At 38.8% G+C, this 20626-nt stretch overlaps 3 protein-coding genes across 9 annotated transcripts in view; all 3 read left to right on the plus strand.

Moving 5' to 3' along the window:
• Positions 1-6424: 6424 nt before the first annotated feature.
• HOXB8 (homeobox B8) lies at positions 6425-8899 on the plus strand. Of its 2 annotated transcripts, none has more exons than XM_054014139.1 (2): positions 6425-7185; positions 7756-8899. In XM_054014139.1, exons 1-2 carry the CDS (start codon positions 6765-6767, stop codon positions 8061-8063), a joined length of 729 nt encoding a protein of 242 aa, XP_053870114.1. In that variant the 5' UTR covers positions 6425-6764; the 3' UTR covers positions 8064-8899. The 2 variants fall into 2 exon arrangements, with proteins under 2 accessions (XP_053870114.1, XP_053870115.1); XM_054014140.1 differs by having other exon boundaries at positions 7759-8899.
• Positions 8900-9134: 235 nt separating this feature from the next.
• HOXB7 (homeobox B7) lies at positions 9135-14613 on the plus strand. Of its 5 annotated transcripts, XM_054014144.1 has the most exons (4): positions 9135-9202; positions 9298-9395; positions 10573-10745; positions 13674-14613. In XM_054014144.1, exons 2-4 carry the CDS (start codon positions 9328-9330, stop codon positions 13925-13927), a joined length of 495 nt encoding a protein of 164 aa, XP_053870119.1. In that variant the 5' UTR covers positions 9135-9202; positions 9298-9327; the 3' UTR covers positions 13928-14613. The 5 variants fall into 5 exon arrangements, with proteins under 5 accessions (XP_053870119.1, XP_053870118.1, XP_053870120.1 ...); XM_054014143.1 differs by lacking the exon at positions 9135-9202 and having other exon boundaries at positions 9251-9395; XM_054014145.1 differs by lacking the exon at positions 9135-9202 and having other exon boundaries at positions 9252-9386.
• A 1890-nt stretch (positions 14614-16503) lies between these two features.
• HOXB3 (homeobox B3) overlaps positions 16504-20626 on the plus strand; it is a 58289-nt gene continuing 54166 nt past the window's right edge. For both annotated transcript variants that reach the window (XM_054014127.1, XM_054014135.1), the window contains exon 1: positions 16504-16940. The gene's annotated coding sequence lies outside the window, so the exon portion shown is untranslated. The remainder of the gene's footprint in view (positions 16941-20626) is intronic.

Below are 20626 nucleotides of genomic sequence, written 5' to 3' on the forward strand. Positions count from 1 at the left end.
GGAGGGGATAAGGGTGGGAGAGGAGAGGGAGGGAGATAGGGAGGTGGGGGAGTAACTTTAGTACAAGTTGACTATATGGTGGGTATTGTAAAATGTGTCTGTGATTGTGTTTCTGTGAACGTTGACGCTTGTTTTATGTTTCCAGTGTGGCTTTTTGAGTATACGTTGAGATCTTAAATTGTTACTTTTCAAAGAATGATGACGAATATCAAAATAAACCTATCTTTTTTTTTCCCCGTGTGCACATTTGTATGCCGAGCTACCAAAAGTCTTTCTAGGAATAACAGAGTGTATGGTGGCAAGTTTTAATAGAGAAAAAAAAAGTAAAAGAAAGAAAAAGAAATATATTTCTGGTGATGTGTGAGCAAAACAGTACAAATCTAATTTCATAGACAAGAAAACTGCTTGTACTTTTAGGAGAAGATTTTTATACTACTTTTATCTGCTGATAAGCGATTGCTCTGTAGAGATTCCAGAGTGATATTTTCATTTTCGGAGAGTGCGCCTGCTTTTCAGATTATCCGAAGATCAGAGGCAATGGCGGTGATTTTCTGCACACTGCAATTTACACAAGTTTAGTTTTCCCCCATTAAAAAAAAAACCTTTCAGTCGACTAGAAACCAGATCTGAAAATGTTTAAGCCCAAATCTTCAAACGCTTTTTAAGCCTAGACTTTCTCACGTAAAACTTTCCAACTTTAACTGCTGGGGAGCTACAGTGGGTTAAATCTAACCTAACTTCACGTTGTATGGAAATTTGCCTTCTCAAAAGAAATTCCAAAAACCAGGATTTCCCCCTATTTTGAACTGAAAAAAGGGGGAAAGGATCATTATTCTAAATATGGGTTTACTTTCAAAATCATCTGAAATGAAAAGCAACGATTGGGCCTGTTAAAGTTTGGGGTTCTGTATTTTATATTTTGTTTTCTGTCTCTCTCTTCATTTAATGAATGACAAATGAATCTAACGTCTAGTTTTAACGAACTGAATATACCGCCTAAATCTAACATATGGCTCCAAACTGATCCGAAACAGGCTTATCTAAACACTTACCATTTAAAAACAAACAAACGATCAAATACTACCCATAACTTAATTCACTTGTTCAACCTACTGGACTCTAGGATATAACATCCCTTTTCATTTTCCTTAGCATTGTGGTAATGAGCGGATATCTTTAAGGCAACCATGAAATAAGCTTTTTAAATATGGTAAAAAATGTTACTTCGTTTTAGTAGAGGATTTGGTTTTTTTAAAGAACAAATTGTTGGAAAACCTGTTTTCTGTTGCACAAGCCCAAATGTATTTTCCACAGATGTTTAATGCTCCAGAATAAAAATCGATTTTAGAACAACAATACCTATATCTCATTGTGTTATACTGCTTCAACTAAAATTTCAGAAATATTTTCAGTGTGTTTCCCTGAGTTCTACAGTGGCTCGTTAAGTGTATTATAAAGATCAATTTGTTGCCTTTGTTGGGAAAAAAAGTGTCCATGGAAGAAATGAAATGAATTAATTTCCATGGTATTAAGTGTTTCCTGCCTTCCACTTTAACCTACTCCGTTTCTAACTCAATTTTGTAAAGTATTTCTGAGACCTCCCTTCTTGGGTTAGATGCACCGTTATTTTAAATCCAGATAGGCTACAATGGCCGTAAGGTGAGTGGGGAGTCAAAAAAAATCTTTGCAAACGAAATAAAATATTCCCACCTTTAGTAGGAATGATCAGAATATATATAACATAGGATTCCTTTCCCCTAGGACTTGATAAGTAACTCCCGATTTAGAAGTCGTTTTACACTTTATGTCTCGTGCAGAAACATATGTGCCTGGAAAGTAAAACAAACAAACAAAAAATTAGACCCTAAAGTTCAGATCAGCAGGAAACAATGAGAAATACAGCCAAGATTCTCTTTCCCCTAATTTTGTTAGCATAAAGAAAGAGTGCTCTAAAAGGCAACATTTTGCTTTAAAAAGCTGGAGGAAAAAATCCTCTTTCTATGGGGTAGCCCAAAGAAAACAAAAGAAGTTAAAAGATTTTTGGAGCTTACTGGAGAAAGAGAGGAAGGGAAGTAACTTGTCATAAAAAAAAATACGTGCAGTGCGCTGCAATAAAAGAATATGACCGCTATAAAACTTTACAGGGTATAAATTTCTGAAGGTTAAAGAACTAAACGGCTGTAAAGCAAACAGTGCAAGAAAACTTTCAGGAGCTCCTAAATTACTACAACGACTTGGGGATGTGGGGAAACCCAACACGTAAATACTCTTTTTTCAGCCTCAATCACATACAAAGTTTTTGTTTAAGGGTTGTTTTTTTTAAAGGGGTGGAGGTGGGGGGAAGGGAGTATGGTAATTTATTCTTCTTTATTCTTTTCTTGCAGATGCCGTGAAAATCCAGCATTCTGGATGCTTCCCTTTGTTCTTTCTTTCTTAGCAATTCCAGGCTGCCAGAATCCCGAGCCATAAACTCACAACAACAACAACACACATACACACACACACATATACACAGAAGTTCTGGCGAGACGTCTGGGCTTGGGAAGCTCTTTATCTGTTTACAGCCCTAGCCTTCCTCCTCCAGAGGAGAATGCCCAATTGTTTAGTCTCGGAATTTGAAACAATAGAGGTTTTCAGAAGCAAAATCATTTCCCCTACTTTATTGCTACTAAAACGACTGGATGGTAGGGATACTTTGCAGAAAACTCTGGGGCTTGCTTTTACTTTTTTATAACCATCTATCCGCAAAATTTCATGAACCGTTTCCTGATTTCCATGCTTCACCCCTCCCCCAACAAATAAGTTTTCTCTCCCCCTTCCTCCCCCTCCCGCCCCATCCCTCCACCTTTCCCCTAGTCTATTTTTATTGGATTCATCTGTTTGTGTGGCTAGGGGGATTTTTAATTCGGATGGTCGCTAGATGGCGCTGTTGCTCCATGTTAAAAATCAAAGGCGAGCCAATGCCTTAGCATTAAGGTTATTTAATAACACCTTGATTTCATTAGAAACAACAAACTGGGTATTGCAGAAGAGTATGAATAATCCTGAGAGATAAAATATAGGGTTAATTATAGCTATTTTGCCGATTTTATAGGCTACATCTATTTTTTCCCTGCCTGTGTAAATTATATGAGATTTAAAAGAAGGTAAATCTGGGAATCTGGTTGCTAGGAGGATTTGGGATGAAACACGCATCTATTTTAAACGTTCATCTGAAAAAACAGCTATTTTGTCTTCTACGCGGTTAGTTCGGTTTGTTAGATGACAATATTTTAATTATGCTAAAATCTAAGATGTACATTTTCAGAAATGAAAAAGAATGAATCAAAGATTGGGGGGGCGTGTTTTTTCCTTTTAAAAATGCTTCTACGTGTACTTTCTCATTTGTTTATTTAAAATTGTTTACAGTCATAGACATTAAATTATTTATCCATAACACATGTTTTATGGGTATTGAACCACTGTATTTTTGTATTTTTGCCCAACGGTTCGATTACATTGCTGATTGCTTGCTCATTTGATGCCCATAGATATTTAAGAAAATATAAGAAAGGAGCCTAACCTCCGTGTAAAGTTAATAAAAAATAGTAAATTTACCGTGCTGAAATATTTAGAAAGATTCCACTGGTCCAGCAACAACAACGATATAAAGTTTTGTATCTGTAAATTCATTTTCCTTCTGATCTTTCCCCCCTCCAAATTATGAAGCAATAATGGTTAAAATATAGTCTCACACATATAGCTAAGGAAGAAGCAAAACAAGGAAACACAAAAATACAATTTTAATATAAGATTTCTTTTAAACTTTTGTATCAAAACATTTTCTGGATAAATACTTCTCTTCACAGATACAACAAATTTATGACTTTTCATATAGAATTTTCTGGAACGGAATATAACAAAAGTAAAAGGATACATTACCTAAAGCAATAATTTTCCATGCAGAATTTAATATGTTGCTTACAAATCCAAAATTTAAATAGCTCTAAATTGTATTTAAATACGCTAAAAACCCCAATACATATTTAAATAGAAATACCTGTAAAATTAATAGAAGTCCATTTTATACACTCAATAAAATGCAAAATAATGAAAAGTTATGTTTTCCGTAGTATGCTTTTTCTCTCTCTGTTATTTCCTAATAAATCTTTCCTCTACTGGGTATTTATAAATTATCTTCTCTCTCTCTTGTTTTTTCTTATAATAGAAACATTTTCCTTTCATCAGGAATCACCAGTACAGTATATGAATGATTTAAGGTCGGCCATTGATTTCTGATGCATTGATGAGTTAGTACCACATGATGACTATAAAATTCTACTGCACTTGATAAAAATGTTAACTTCCAAGAACAACTGAAGTGTCTCCTTCTCTGTCTCTATCTATACCAACAGCTGAGTTTATAATATGTTTTATTTTATATAAATATATACAGACATACAAGAACGTAAGTTCCTTTCTGAAAATACTTTTGTCTTTTTATTTGGGATTTTTGTTTGTTTGTTTGTTGCTGAAAATAATCATCCTAATTTTTCTAACAAAACACACACACACACAAAACCCTGAGATGTTTTGCTGTTTACTCAGGTGATCTATCTATCTATCTATCTATCTATCTATCTATCTATCTTCAACGATGAAAACAAACTGTACTCAATCGATAGTAAAATTGTCTAGAAAAATAAAATCTTAACTCGTTTTTTAGGGGAGAAAAAATCGTATTTATGCTTCTGCAAACACTCCAACAACAATCATTACTTGAAAAGGATTTTGGAATAGGATAAAATTATCCCTTTGCAAAATAGAGGAAAAGAAATACTAAGGATGGTTTACAACTTTTATTCTCTGATCCTAACTTTCTTTCTTTCTTTCTTTCTTTCGTAAAATGTTTCTACTGTCAGTTTTTAATGTAGGTTTTTACGCAAAACAATAGAAAGAGTGACTGTCTAGAAGGAAAATTTTAACTTTTTCTTATTAGCGTTTTGGAAGCAGATGATTGAAAATTGTCCCCCAGGTTGAGGATGGGCACGAAATAATGTTTCATTCACCTTTTGTGTGTAAGTATAAGGTAGTTGGATGGAACGGAAAACAATTTACATGTAGGCAGGGCGGAAAGAAAGATACAGTAGTGTCTCTTTACGTCCTACTGAAGGTTGAAAGATTGAAAAATATATCTGGAAGTATATGGGGGATGTCAGGAGAGAGGGTGTTAGGGACACTGGGAAGCGTTTAAGTTGGGAGGGTTTTGTGTAGTTATTATCTGAAATATGTTTCAGCAATATTTGCTGACTGCGATAAATGAATTTCAAAATCTACCCCCTGTGTGTTTATATTGTGGAAAACTGCAGTGTTGGCATGTTAGAGGTAACTTTGCTCGGTTGTTACCAAATGTCAATAAAATAGAAAGTCTTTCTATTTCATCCCCCCCATCCCACCCCCTCTTCTTCCCAGCTTCCGTAAGCACCATGTTAAAAAAAATAAAAGTTTAAGTTGGTGGGGGGTGGAGATGGGGGACCATGCATCAGTTAATGTCCATAAAGGTTCTGTTTTGGATGTGATAAGCGAAACAATTCTTTAGTTTGCCATCATGCCCTGCCACATCTTTAACAAATCCTCTACCGTGGGAGGGAGGGAGGGGAAGATGGGATGGGGAGGGGGGAGCCACAAAAAGTCAATGTTATATATGAAAAACTATAATCATTTTAATTCAATATTGACACCCCAACATCTTGCAATAATGCGAAAGGTTCCAATCGAAACCTCTGTTTTATAGCAGTAGAGGAAGGAACTCGTAAAACCCTAACAGCTTTTATGTAGTGCGGTATAAACAACAACAACATCCCTGGCTTTATTGCGTTTTATAGTTTGTTAAACAGTTTACAGCCTTTTTTGGGGCTATTACAAATGCAATTCCCTTCATGTGATAGTTAAACCTTTATCAATAATAAGGAAATTGATCATTAAAATGTTAAATATGACTACCTCGTTTGTTTTAAAATATGTTTAGGATAAGAAGCTGTATGATTTGATAACTTGTATTAAAATACCAATTACATTTATAGGACCTTTTAAAACTGGTAGCAATTAAATCGTGTTCTTTTACAGTTTTCCAAAGCGACCCTGACATTTAAAAAGGCTAAAACTGCCTCGTTAAAATTTTGAAATTAACGACTGAGCGCGCCTCTCTTTGATTTTCCAACACTCCCCAAAAATCAATCTTTTGGGTGGTCTAGGTATTTGATTTGTTGTGAGGCGAGAGATATCTCATTAATGTAGGTAGTTAAACATATTTAATCCGTATATTCACCCCACCTCTCTCTCTCTCTCTCTCTCTCTCTCCCTCTCTCTCTCCCTCCCTCTCTCCCTCTCTGGCTTTTCCTTCTTTATTCTCTCACACTCTTCTTTTCACAATCATGCAGTGCACAGTCCGTGTGGAGTAAGGAGAAGCCAATGGGATGAGGTTTTGGTAATAGATGCAAATGATCATGAAAAGACACTGCAAAATATGAAACAACTCATTTGCGCCGAAGTAAATCACTGAAAACTGTTTATGAACTGGCATCTCTTCTTGGAAATGTAAAGCGAGAACTCTATAAGTGGCGATTTTTTTTAGGGGGGGGGAAGCAAGAATTCAATATCATGCAGGCTTAGAGTTTTGATTATATCCTCCTTTTATATTCCTGGAAACCACAAACTGTTGTTGCTTAGCATCTTAGCTCTTTCTGCTCTAATAGATTCCCGTGGTTTAAAAAAAAAAAATTAAAATGAGCTCTTATTTTGTCAACTCACTGTTCTCCAAATACAAAACCGGGGACTCTCTGCGCCCCAACTATTATGACTGTGGCTTTGCGCAGGATCTTGGAGGTAGACCCACAGTTGTGTATGGACCCAGCACTGGTGGTACCTTCCAGCATCCGACCCAAATTCAGGAGTTTTACCACGGAGCATCCTCTCTCTCCAGCTCCCCTTACCAACAGAATCCCTGCGCTGTAGCGTGCCATGGGGACCCAAGCAACTTCTATGGATACGACCCATTGCAAAGACAAAGCCTGTTCGGTGCACAGGAATCGGACCTGGTGCAGTACACGGATTGCAAGCTAGCTTCCAGCGGCCTGGGGGAAGAGGCGGAGAATTCAGAACAGAGCCCTTCTCCTACACAGCTTTTCCCTTGGATGCGACCGCAAGGTGAGGCGAAATAGAAAGGGCAGAGAGGAGGTATTTCCTGAACCCATAAAGTATCCCCTTTCCACAGTTACTTTTTACTGCTTTATGGGGGTAAACTTTTGCACTTGTAAATTGCTTTATCGTTTAATTACCCTGAAGGAGACCTTTTCTTCTCCTTGTGGAGAGCTGGGCTTTCAATGTGGGGCGCTTCCCCTAAAGTTTATTGCACTTTTATAGCCTGAAAGCGCCTTCATTTGAGGGTGTTTTTTTGTGTTTTGTTTTGGTTTTGGTCTTCGCCCGGGCTCTCGCTATACACTGGGCTTTGACTACAAAGGAGTGGGGAGAGATTTTTTGTTTTTGCAAGTGAACCCATTTTGTGATTTTTCCACCCCCACACGCTTTCCTTGAGAGTCACCCCCCCCCACCCCCTTTGTAATATTATAGAAGAGTCGGGTCTGTCTCTGTGTTTGTTTCCTGCCTTTGCTTCTCTCTCCTCTCTCCTCCCCCCCCCCTTCGCTTTCTATTCCGGAGCCTGGTTTATGTATCTTTCAACCTCCTTCTCTTCTCCCCCATCCTTTTGCCACCCCCCAGCAGCCGCTGGACGCAGAAGGGGGCGGCAGACCTACAGCCGTTACCAAACCCTGGAGCTGGAGAAGGAATTTCTCTTTAATCCCTACCTGACCCGCAAGCGGAGGATCGAGGTGTCGCACGCCCTGGGACTGACAGAAAGGCAGGTCAAAATCTGGTTCCAGAACAGAAGGATGAAATGGAAAAAGGAAAACAACAAAGACAAGTTTCCCAGCAGCAAATGCGAGCAGGAAGAACTGGAAAAACAGAAAATGGAAAGAGACCAGGAGGTGGACGAGGAAGGGGACGGACAGAAGGGGGACAAGAAATAAGATTTTTAAGAACTGAGAGGCAAGCACTAAGGGTCTGATGGGATCCTGACTCTTACATTAATGGCAGTTAATGTAAGGGGGGGGGAGGGAACAATGCATAGAAAAGAGAAGAAGAAAAAACCTTTTATTGCTGTAAAACAATATAGCTCTAAGCACCCACTTTTCCTGATTGTCCTTTGGTACAATGAACAGTATGCAAAAGAGATCCGGAGGTCTTTCTAGCCTTTCGCCAGTTATTAACTAGTGGTAGTGTATCGCAATAGCTTATGTAAAACATGACTGTGAATTTTCTCTCTCTCTCTCTCTCTTCTTTATTGGGGGGGTTGGTTAACTCTGCTTTCAATGCTATAGGAGTTTATGTGAAATTATATTGTGCACTTTTGAATCCTCCTCCTTTTTGTTGTGGTTCACTGTATGTACTGGAGGTAGCTATTGAAACAGACATCCCGACAACATGAAACTGCCTATTTATGCTGTAGTTATCTCTTCCTACTCTCTCGCTCTTCTCCCTCTCTTTTATGTTGATTATTTTGTCACGTTCCTTGCTTCTGTTCTTGGGTTTTGGTTTGGGTATTTTTTTTTTTTACAGTTTTGTGTCTCTTCCAAAAGCCTTTTTTTCCCCTCCTCCCCCCTCTCTCTCCTTTAGTTAGCATGCGCACAGTGGAGCAAGTTGTAAAGTGATCCTTAGGTTTACTGTGAAAAAGAATGTGCACTGTATACGTGAATTACTTTATGGGGGAACTAATGATATATTTTGTTGTTCTTTCATCACTTTGTTCTATTGTCTAAACCTGGAAGCGGCGGAAGAAAGTTACAATAAAGTTTACAAGCGAGAATCCCGTGACATCATTCATTTGCCCTGCTTCATTTCCTCCAGGACTACTTTGATAGAAAGGAAATAAAAGCCAATTGTGTCAGAATTGCAGACCTTGCAGCCAAAGGAGTGTTTAGCCTTTAGCGAGACTGAAGAGTTTAGGTTGCTGTTAAGACTGGAGGAGGCAGTGGTTGAAGTATGCTCCTAGGGTTTTTCGTCTTTCGGGGTGCGGGGAGAGGGGGGGCAACGCATTGTTTTGTTGTTGTTTTTTAACAGTTCATAGATGTTGACAGATTAGGTGGCTGTGTGGAAATCCTTCCTCAAGGTAAATTTTTCTTTCATTGGTTACTCCCGGTTTCCCCGAGATGAATCCCGACCACTCAGAAATGAATCACTCCCCCCCCCCCAATCTGTTTGCAGAATTGTCAGTTGTGCAATTGAGTGGCTGACATGCTAACCCTCCCGACGCTTTGCCTGATATCTTCCACCATGGAACTACTGGAGTGTATGTGCGTGAGGTTTGTTTTCCCTTTCAACATAACCTTGGGCAGGCGGAACAGCGAAAATCTGAGATGCAGATGAATCATCATCTTCTCATTTGCCAGTAAGGCTTTGATTTAAAAAATGAGAAGGGGAGAGAGAGAGCGAGACAGAGAGACAGGTTACGCTAAGCAACCAGCTAGTAACGCTTTACTTATAGCTGTAATTGGCTGCCCTAGAACCGCTGACAAGCTAAACAAGGGATCTGTGTAATCTTTATTTTTCGCAACAAGGAAAGCAAATGCCATCTCAGTGCGCAGCCCAACGCCTGTGGCACGAGAAGGAATTAAATATACAGATGAATAGCATTTTTTTTTTTACAAAAACCCTAAAGGATGAGGTATCAATGAGGCATTTGTCTTTGCAGGGCTACAGATAAGGGGTGGGGGGAAGGGTGTACAGTCGCCCGAAAAACGATGACAAAGACAGTGGAGAGCTTATGGGGCGAAGGAAGGAATTTTAGACAGACTCAATACAGGAATAAATAGAACTCCGTTCATTTATTTCTCCCAGCAAAGAGAGAGAGAGAGATGTTGTTTTATAACCAACGTTTTTCTACCCTTCCCCCCCCCGCTTTCATCCTCTTCCTTCGTCTCAGTTGAAAACTGATTACAGGTTGCTTATCGACTCCGGCACAATTCCACCCCATTCTCGCATAGATCTTGGAGGGTTTATATCACATACATTATTTATCATATTTTATAAATCCAACAGTACTCCAATTTTTTTTTTCCACATTACCAGGAGCCAGTGGGGAAGCTGGCTGCTGATTGGAGCGGGCAAAATCACGTGCCCCGGAGTCACATGGTCAGGGAGGAAAAAGGGGGTCCTTTTTGGTGTAAATCTGGACTCTAATTCCGTAATATATCACGGTACCTCGTAAAACCGACACTAAAACGTCCCGGCCTACAAATCACCCGGCCAAATTATGAGTTCATTGTATTATGCGAATGCTTTATTTTCTAAATATCAAGCCGCAAGTTCAGTTTTCCCATCCGGCGTCTTTCCTGAGCAAACTTCTTGCGCTTTTGCCTCCAATACCCAACGAACGGGGTATGGGTCTGGTTCCAGCGCCCCGTTCGCTGCTTCCATGCCTGGACTGTACGCCAATGGGAGCAGCATGCACCCCCAAACCTCTAGCATGTATTCCACCAGCTACGGCCTGGAAACCAGTTCTTTCAACATGCACTGTTCTCCGTTTGAGCAAAACCTCTCGCTGATGTGCCCGGGAGATGCCTCCAAGCAGACGTGCAGCAAAACGGATCAGAGGGACTCAGACTTGCAAAGCGAAAGCAACTTCCGGATCTATCCCTGGATGAGGAGTACAGGTAAGTCAGAAGCCTCCTTCAAGAAAGACGCCTTAGGGGGGGGAAAAATGTAAATTATTTTATGGCGTGCGGGAAAGGGTGGGGGGAAGGGGAGGGGGAATTGTCCCCAACTCCTTTTATGACGTTTCGCCGAAAATGAAGCGCTCTTTCGCTCTGCCTTCGAGAGAGAGAGAGAGAGAGGGAGAGAGAGACCCCCCCCATAAAGCCACCCTTTTAGCTTTAAATATTTATTAGAGCTGCTGGTGCTGCGTATATGCGATGCAAGAGGCAGTTTGTCTTAGTGAGGAAAGGCAGGGCTGCAAAATCATACCCATTAGCTTCTTGTCCCCATACTTAACTCTATTTAAAAAAAACCCAATGTTTTTGTTGGCTTGTTCTTAAATAAACGCTGTAGAGGCGGCTCGCAGGTTTGTTATTTTTTATTTATTTATTTGCTGGCTTGTTTAAAATTGCCAGAGTCTTAGCATAACGTCCCAGACAGCGCAATTAAGCCCTGAATGTGACCATTAGTCTAATAGAAACGGCAACACATAATCCCTGCTTTCAAACCTGTGAAATTTCGGAAGGGGAATAAATAAAGAAACAACTAAACAAATGCGGGTCTCGTGTCAATAACGCAGCGGCTAGAATCCCTGGTTAATCAAGGTCGGCGTGTTTATGCTTTTCCAGTGCCTGTTGGAGAAGCTCTGGGTAAGGTGTAATGGAACGGCATTGGGTTTATTAGACAAAGTGCCTGGACCAGCTTCCAAAAGTTGTTAGACCCACATGATGCTGTCAGAGTGATGAACAAACACGGGCCGTGGAAGTGTGGATTCTGTTTCCTCACCACAAGATAAGGGGAGAGGGACAGGGTCTCATTAAGCGAAGATGCCTACTTAGCATATGTATTTAAAATACAAATCTGTCTAATGCACCCATCCCGGCTGGCATACGTATCTTTCATTCACAAACACGCTTCCTCTCAGCATATTAGTGTCAATTAACATTTAATAAATATCCTTATTCATTGCAAGAGATAGTGTTCTGACATAGCCTTAGTTTCCCAATAAACTGAATTCATTTCAAGAATTAAGAAATGCACGGGTTATAAGGCGTGAAAACGCTGGCCTGTCTCTTTGTTTGTTGTTGGACGAAATCACTTCTAATTCTTATCTGGTCTTTCTCAGATCACTACCTAGGTAATCGAAATATTAATATCTTATTTTTACTCTAAATTGAGGTTTAAAAAGAAAGATTGCTGCCCCATTGAAAGCAGTGTGGAACATGTGAGCTCATTTCGCTGCTACTCCTAAGATCTGGTTTTCCTATGATTTGCCAGATTGCAACTTGATAGCCTTCGGACTAATGAGTTAACTTTAAGCCAGAACGTGTGTTGGTAGGAAACTTTAGGGGAGAACAAACTCCTGCCCAATGTATGTGCCAATTGAAGGAAGCCCAATGCAGGCGCTTGTACAAGCAGGAGGTTACCCTACACTTATTTGTGGTCAGTATTTTCCATTACCTACTCCATAATTCATTCACTTTTACAGTTGATGTATCAAAGACCAAATATTTCTGGTTGTGAACACTTCATCTCTGCCTTTCGATTTAAGGATCCCCCCACTCCTTCTTTCTAACATGTGCCACTGGATAACAACAAGACTAGGGAGGATTTTGGAGTAGTGCGAATATGCTGGATTCCTGCGAAGACAAGCCCTCCAAGATGCATATTTTGTGGTTTGCAGTGCCTACAACTAAAACACTACCTGCTCCTAGAGATCCCCCCCCACCTTTGCCCACTGTGTAATTGGGTTTGTGGAATTTCATCAGCGATGAAAAGATAGTAGAGCCATTCCCATTCAACAACCGTTTATGGCTTTTCCCTCCACGGATTTTACAACCCCACATTCCACAGAACTGCAGATTTTACTTCCTTGCTATCTCTTTTACAGCTAGCCTGGCCATTTTCCTTTTCCTTTCTTCAATAACCGTCTTTTCTTCCTTAAAAAAAAAAAATCCACTGGAATGTTTTGGATGGATGTTGAGGGCTTGTACTGGCCATCCTGGGTATCAACTGAATAGAAAAAAATAGAAACCACAAACATCATGTTGCTCCATAATTATTTCCAATTGAATTCCAACAAATGGCACGAAAATGTGCTCTGGTTTCATTCCAGTCCCTTTCACAGACAACTAAATAGTTGCGGGTAATGCCGGATGACTGCCGAGTCTTTGTGTCAGCCTGTTCCCATGTAGATAAAAATATTCCTCTTCAAAAACTTCTGGTTATGCAGCCCCATCTTTCTGACAGATTTAAAAAAAAAATACCCCACTTTCATCTGAGGAAGTAACATTATCCATGTCAACCACTGACTGCGCGTTTCCAGTAGACCAGAGCAATGTAATACAGAAAATATTCCGTTAAATAATTAAGACCATTGCGCAGTTTACAAACAGGGCTTAATGATGACAGCTTTAACAGAGGACAAATAATTGAAATGGTATATGTAGCAGATGCTTCTATCTAGTTAGGGAATGTATTTATTAATTTATTTATTCCCTTGTTAATGGGAAATGTCCTAGGTTAAAAAAAAATAAAAACATGCTTTCATATGAAAGTGGCAGCAAACTTGCTGAAGTTCTCTCCCGCACAAACGCAATCAGAAAATAGGGAACACCCCCCCCCCCGATTAAAAAATAATTCAATGTGTGATATGTGTGTGTGTGTTCTGTTAAAATGATATATTCTTCCAAAATAAAAGGATCAGATTCAAAGCCGATGTAAAATTGTCAGTGCTCTATTAAGAAAACAACTGGGGAATCTGCCGTTGGTGGATTAAATAGCTATGCTATTATGGACAATGTCTAGAATATGTTCGAACAAAAAACAAAAAAAAGCAACCCAACAACCACCCCGAGTTCATTTGATTCTAATTTATTGTTTCACAGGGACTGACAGAAAAAGAGGACGTCAGACCTACACCAGGTACCAAACCCTGGAACTGGAGAAAGAATTCCACTATAACCGCTATTTGACCAGAAGAAGACGCATCGAAATCGCTCATGCTTTGTGCCTGACAGAGAGGCAGATCAAAATCTGGTTCCAGAACAGACGCATGAAGTGGAAAAAAGAAAATAAATCTGCATGCACCGGTTCAAATAGCCAGGAAAAACCAGACGCTGAAGATGATGAAGAAGAATGAAAGGGATGGGGTTTGGATGAAGGGGACTTTAGTCCAGAAAGCTACTCCAGGAAACGTGAAATCTAAACATAAGGGACTATATATAAAAAATAAATGAAATCAAAATAAAAACAAGCCTAAGAATGATGCATTCTGTTTCCTGATACTGAAAAATATACTACCTATATTACAGGTTTTTTTTTGTACAATAGAATGGATAATAATATCTACCTATTAAATGTGGCTTTAGAGTCAGATAGATACATTTTTCTATGTGGGTCTTCCTATAGTACAAGTATTTGTAAATCTCCCTGTTTGTATTTCCTTGTGTACTTTTTTTGGTATGAAGTAATGTGGTCGTGTTAGCACCTTTAATTAGAAAATGTGATCTGAAAGTATGAGGGGAAATTATACATAACGTATGTAGTACTCTGTACATAATATGAATTATCATTACCGCTTGTTCTGTTGTAACCTCTGTGGTTCTTTTCTGGTTGCGATGCTGTTTTGTCTGTGTATATTTTTACCTGGACCACTTCCTTGTTCAAGTCATTAGAAAAAAAAAATGAATTAATATTGTGCTGAGTAAAGCGGTGTATATCAAGGTAGAAGATTATTTAATAGCGGCGCGTTTCTTTTTCCTGGTTTTGTGATTATTATTCTTCAAAATAATAATAATAAAAACACCCACCAATAGTCTAAAACTGTCTTCAGTTCGTTGCACTTTTCTTACGTGTTTGCCTTATTATAATTCCGTTGTTTATTTCAGGTTATAAAGAAAATATCCCTTTTAATTTCCCCTGATACGTCATCTTATTCGTGCCCGATAATTTTCAGCATAACAGTCGTATTTAACATTTTAATGACATTTCTACAGATGTTAATGCTTTAAACCATTTAGCGAAATAAAACTCATAGTCGGGTATAAAAAACAATTGCCAAGAATATGGATTTGCAGATTTCACTCTTTTCCCTTCCTCCAAATATCTGCACAGATTAGTCTACTGGGAAAAAAGATGGGAAAGGTAAATGCAGAGAAGCAAGAAACAATAAAAAACTATCTATATATTATATATAGATACGTGTGACTAATCTGACCCTTTCCCAAGGACACAAGATATTCTGCGATGGTTTGGGTTTGTTGCCCCCCCCCCTTTCGATTGCTTTATTGTGGACTGTAACTATTTCATTAGCATCAAATAATGTTTAACATCAAAGCACACATAAAATAAATTAAACCAATTAAACTCAGGAAAATCAACAATGCAAAACAATGGTAACTAATTTTAAGCACTTGCGAGCATCTCTCTCTCTTTCTCTTTTTAACATTTCCAGTGTGCGCAATAAACGACCGTATTCTTCAAGTGGGAGATGTACGCAGTTCTAGAAATGTGTGCGTAACAGGAATACCAATAAAGCAGACCGCGTGGAATTAGGTGTAGTTGTTAAATGGCTTCTTTCTTTCTTTCTTTCTTTCTCATCTCATCACGGAAGCTGAAACATTTAATAAAAGATCTGTCTTTCATTTTACCCCCAGTACACACTTATTGATAGAGAAGCGTGGGATGCCGAAAAAAGAATATAAAAACTTTTAGATAAAATAATGTAGCCCATTACTAAAAAAAAAAAAATCATGATTGTAGGCCACTTATTATATGTATCATATATTATGGCGTTTACACAGAAATCCCACTTGATCAGAGAATAAAAGAAGGTGAAAACTAAAATTTTCCTTATCAAATTCCCCCATTGTCATTTGTTTTCATACGCACTCTTTCCAGAGCGAAAACTGAGTTCCAGAAAATTCCTATTGCTCGTGAAACGTGTTTTGCTGCATTGGGCCAGATCTATTGTCCCTGTGACATGTACTTCTGCAGCGCCTGGCATCTCTGAATTAAGGATTTAAAAAAAAAATTCTTTATTCTGCTCAATCTATTGAAGCACATCTTATCAGCGTAGTATCAAACCTTACAGCCCGCTGGTGATTTTCACACACAAAAATTACCTAGTGTCAGGGTTGCCAATTAATGTTCTGAGTGTGTGGGGTGTTTGATCCTAAATACGTAGTGAAACATAAATACATAGGTTTAGATTATGCTATAAATACAGACAGCATTTCTCTTTCAATATATTTATCTTGATCTATTTCTAAATTCTCCGACGCCCGCAATGGCTAATCTTCTATTTTAGCAGAAGGATTCATAATTACACAGCTAAATAATGTGAACATAAAACGCACTGCTTCAACATCGCTTATCCTTTAAAAATCTTTTTTTAGCCTTATAGGTAAGGTGTGATTGAGACACCTCCATTAAAACCCCCACCAGGAAAAAAAAAAGATCTTTGCATATTCTTTTATTTTTGTTTAAAATATAAAAGATGGCGGCTGAGGAAAAGACTGCTGTTAAAGCAGTCATGAAGAAATGCAATAAATTCCTTGTTGTTTTATGAAAATTTACAACTTTGTGATAGAACTTTATGAGTGGCTGGGTTCTGGGATTGGCCAGAGCCGGTCATGTGGACTGCTAACCGTGAACATGAACTTTTTATGATTTCCCATGTGGTTATATTGCACCATTCTTTTGGCCGCTGTACCTTGGGTCGGATCAGTGTCCTCTATAGGGCTCTTGCTTCTTTAGATTTTTTTACTTTCGTGTATAAACTCGATAGGGCTAAAAGGGGGAGGAGGTGGTGGAGGGGGGTAAACACATACACACACACTCTCACCCCCCAAAAGAGAGCGAGAGCGAGTTAAAAGATTTTTGTTTTTAATTCCTGTGTTAATTTGCCTGCTGATTTTGGAATCTCAGTAGTAATGGAGGGGAAGTGGAGATTCTGTGCCGAGTGGAGGCTGATATTTTTCAAAGAGGGAAGTTACTCCATTTTCTATGCAAATGACAGCAATGCAAGAAGCTATCACAAGTCAGAGAGACAATCGACGGCTATCAGGTTGGGACAATATTTGTCAGCTAAAAGATAAACAAACGCTATTTGCCTTTTAAAAAACGTATACCACAGAAATGGACGTCAAAAGGTAAGGGAATAATATATGTTTCTCTTCATTTGATTTTTTTTCTTTTTGCTTTGAGAAAATGCAGTTATAAAACTCCCTCTCTCCCTCCCCCTCCCCCAAAAAGAAAGAAAGAAAGAAAGAAAGAAAGAAAGAAAAAGAATAACAGAGGCAGTAAGACAGTAATATCACCTGGATGTAGTAGATATCTGACTTGGAAACAAGGCTGCTATGGACTTTGATGACGGTGTCTTTTAGATACTGCCTTTAAAAAAAAAAAAGCCAAACCCTATGTGGGTTGTTGCAGCGGATATATTTTATTTTTTACCCCTCCCGAGCAGAATTATCTTGCTAGTTTGCCTATCTTCAGGCGAGCCCAGTAATTTGGCGAAGTTTGCATGGAAGCCAGTTGGGTTTTGTTTTGCTCTCCGGGGTCATTATTACGTGGGTGGTTTCTTCAAAGAGGGCAGTCCACCGCAGTCCTGGAGAATAAGGTTCTGGAAACTAGAAAACATAATAAGAATAATAGCAACTACCGGGCTGCAACGTTATGATTACATTTATTTTTTAAAGTGAAAGTCCCAAATGAAAGAGGACGCTGTGAGGGAATGAAGGTGGGTGGGTTTCATTGCGTTCTGCAATGCTCCTGTAAATGTAACATGTCTGTGGAGCTGTAGGTCCCTACATATCGTTTATTGTTTATTTATGTCTTCCTTTTCCTTCACTTGCTACCGTGTGGTGTGAAAATATCCTTTTATTTGAATATCTTCTCCTCTAAACGAAATGGTTGCTTTGGTTTTAAGAAAATACTTCTTCGGGGATGCACGGCATTTTGAATGTTCCTTTTCATTATCGCAGGACTAAAAAAAGACACGTTGCTACTGTTTTCTGAGGCTTTTCAAATAACACTGTATGCGAGGTTTATGCATGTAAAGGGATATTGATGAAGGAAGGCACCCATGAGTTAACCATTAAGAATAGATGACAAGGCGACTTGTATCACCCGGCTTGACTATTCCTGAATATTGGGCGGCCAAGAGTCAATTATAGCAATGGTGGAAATAGCAAACAAAAAATAATTTTCAAACGATATTTTTGAAGGAGCTATTACGTGTTCAGACATAACAGGGGACAAGTTCTTTTAGGTCCATAAATGTTATAGAATCCGGGGTTAGTGCTGTTCTTAAAACAAGGCAAATGATTATTTTATTTCATTTAAATAACATAATTCTAGAATCTATTTCTGCTGAATTTTTAAAATGCGGTGTGAGAAACCACTTGTAGAACCCAAGAGATAAATGTCACTCCAAGTAAGTCTTTTTAATCACTTTACTCCGGGCACCCTTTAATGTCTGATTGTCTATGAAATCTAAATGTTTTCGCTAGAACATAGATAAGTTGCTAATTAAGGAATTCCTGTAGTTTAAACATCACCTAGTTGTTTATTTTTAAAAACGGAAGGTCTATTTCTCTTTATGTCTTTTCTGTTATAAATTGCTTTCCAGCCCATTTTATGCTGTCTGCTGCCATCTACCGTCCAATGCAAGAAAACTTCGGTTTGCTTAAATATTTCTCGGTGATTAATATCCCTTGAAACTGGTTAACAAATTCCATTTTCTACATTTTTTTCGAGTAATGGATTATAAATGCATTGCACGTTTGTGTATCTCTGGAAATGGAACAAATGTGACCTCCCATTTGCTACAGGAACCTCAGACCAGATCCATTTCTATTCTGAGGCCTGCTGCGTTGCCGAGGATTTCAAGTTATATATGTTCATTATCGATAAGTTATCAATTATGTAGTACAAAACCAAAAGAGGAAAGAAAGCTGGTTATTTCTTGACAGCCAACACAGCAAGTGAGCTTGTGAAATGAGAGCCATAATTAGACGAGGAGACTAAGAAGTCAGGAGTTTTGAGCTAATTATAGAGTCAATGAACTATTTCTGTGTTTGTTTGTTTCTTGTTTCGAATGATCATTTTGCAGTGGTCTGTAAAAGGTAGGTCTAGTGGTGTGCACAAAGCTGAGGTGGTGGTTGGGGCGGGGAGGAGAGGAATCCCTTTTAAGATACAGTAGGCTTTGAAAGGACAATGCACGCCTGTTATTTTAAAAGCTCTCTCTCTCTCTCCCTCGTTTTCTCCTACTACCACACAGTTTCCTGGCAACTGTTTATGTCTAGACTAGTGACATTCCCCTATATGAAAGTGAGATGCCCAGAGACTATGTTAAAATAAATAAAAAGTTTCTCCTTTTGACTAATAACAGCCATGATTAACTTGTTCCATTCTGTAACTGCTCACACTCACTAGCATTCTCCAGGCAACCTACATGCTTCATGCTTTGATTTCTCTTCCACCCGTTTCTGTTCCCCTATTTTTAGTTTCCCTAGCAAGATTTCTTTCCCCTAAACCCTCTCAGGGTTTCCTTTAGCGGAAATAAGGTAATATAGATACATTTTTAGAATCCCAAGATCCTTCCCGCAACCCCCCTCTCACTTTTTTTTTGTTAATTATTAGCTGCTCTCTTTAATGGAACAATGGTAGATTATTATTGCTTCTTTTCAAAGATCCCATTAACGAGGTTATTATGCACTGCACGGGAAGTCAGGTAAATTAAACTTAAATTGCTGGAAATTAAGTTTCAAATGGTTATGTGAGGATGGAGAGAGAATTATTTTTTAAACACCTTCAGGGGTCATTGTTTTAAATATGCCAACAATGTAGAGAAAAGAATCCTTGTGCCGCTTTTCTAATAGGAATTTGAGTGAGGATGTATATTACAAGAGCAATCTTCTCTGCTGTTAATAGCGTTATATGTCTAAATACAGTAACAAGGCTTTTCAAATGTTGTCTTAGTGTTAGCTTGACTTTATGGCTGCAATAAGCCCCCTGATTGGGAAGGTCCTTCTCTGTTGTCACTTCAGAAGGCTTGAGAATTCCAGCTCTACACGAAAAAAGCGACCCCTTTTTTTTTTATTGGAACCAGCTCCACTTAACTTTCCACAAAGTTCTTAACTAGCTTAGCTTTTACACAAGCAATGCTCTGTTCTGTTTGCATTTCGAAATATCTGTGTGCTGTTTTAATCCCCTCATTTATCTGCCTCTCTCTGCTTTGTGGAGTTGGCATTTGCTAGCAGAAGAGCAAAAATGGAGAAAAAGGCGCAACCGGCACTCTCTAAGCTAGAGAGCTGCGAATGTACATGCTGTAAATAAATCCCTTTAATCTTTATTTATACCCTGCCAGTAGAGTTATGTCAATCAGTAGGGAAAGATGGATTCTCAGTGCTAAATGAAACATTTGATACCTCCTTATGTTGTCTCTAGCAACTCCACCGACCAGTGGTTTCTCTTCTTTTTAATAAAACCAAAGACTTCTTAAGTAAACCGAGACCCAGTTCTGAATGAAAATATGCAAAGAAAATACGGTGGAAGACACAGTGACGACACTGCAAGCTGTATCAGCAACCGTTATGTTTAGGTCTCTGTGTCCCACTCCCCATGCCTGCTCCCCTTTAGAAACCTCCTTAGACCAAATATTTTCCACAAAAACCCGGCATAGATTTATCTTAAAAGTTTAGCAAGCAACTCAGGGTATAGCCCAAGCATCTTTTTAAACAAAATGAAGATACCTTTTGAAAAAGCTATTAAAATGATATGAGAGACCGGCTCGACACTAAACACATAATGCTATCTGTGATCGAATGCATTC

This window comes from Malaclemys terrapin, chromosome 25, assembly GCF_027887155.1.
Source record: "Malaclemys terrapin pileata isolate rMalTer1 chromosome 25, rMalTer1.hap1, whole genome shotgun sequence".
Taxonomy (NCBI): domain Eukaryota; kingdom Metazoa; phylum Chordata; order Testudines; family Emydidae; genus Malaclemys; species Malaclemys terrapin.

Coding starts and splice junctions, on each gene's coding strand:
- HOXB8 (XM_054014139.1), top strand. CDS start 6,765: ATGAGCTCTTATTTTGTCAACTCACTGTTCTCCAAATACAAAACCGGG. Junction 7,186..7,755: donor CCCTTGGATGCGACCGCAAG/GTGAGGCGAAAT, acceptor GCCACCCCCCAG/CAGCCGCTGGACGCAGAAGG.
- HOXB7 (XM_054014142.1), top strand. CDS start 10,346: ATGAGTTCATTGTATTATGCGAATGCTTTATTTTCTAAATATCAAGCC. Junction 10,746..13,673: donor TCCCTGGATGAGGAGTACAG/GTAAGTCAGAAG, acceptor ATTGTTTCACAG/GGACTGACAGAAAAAGAGGA.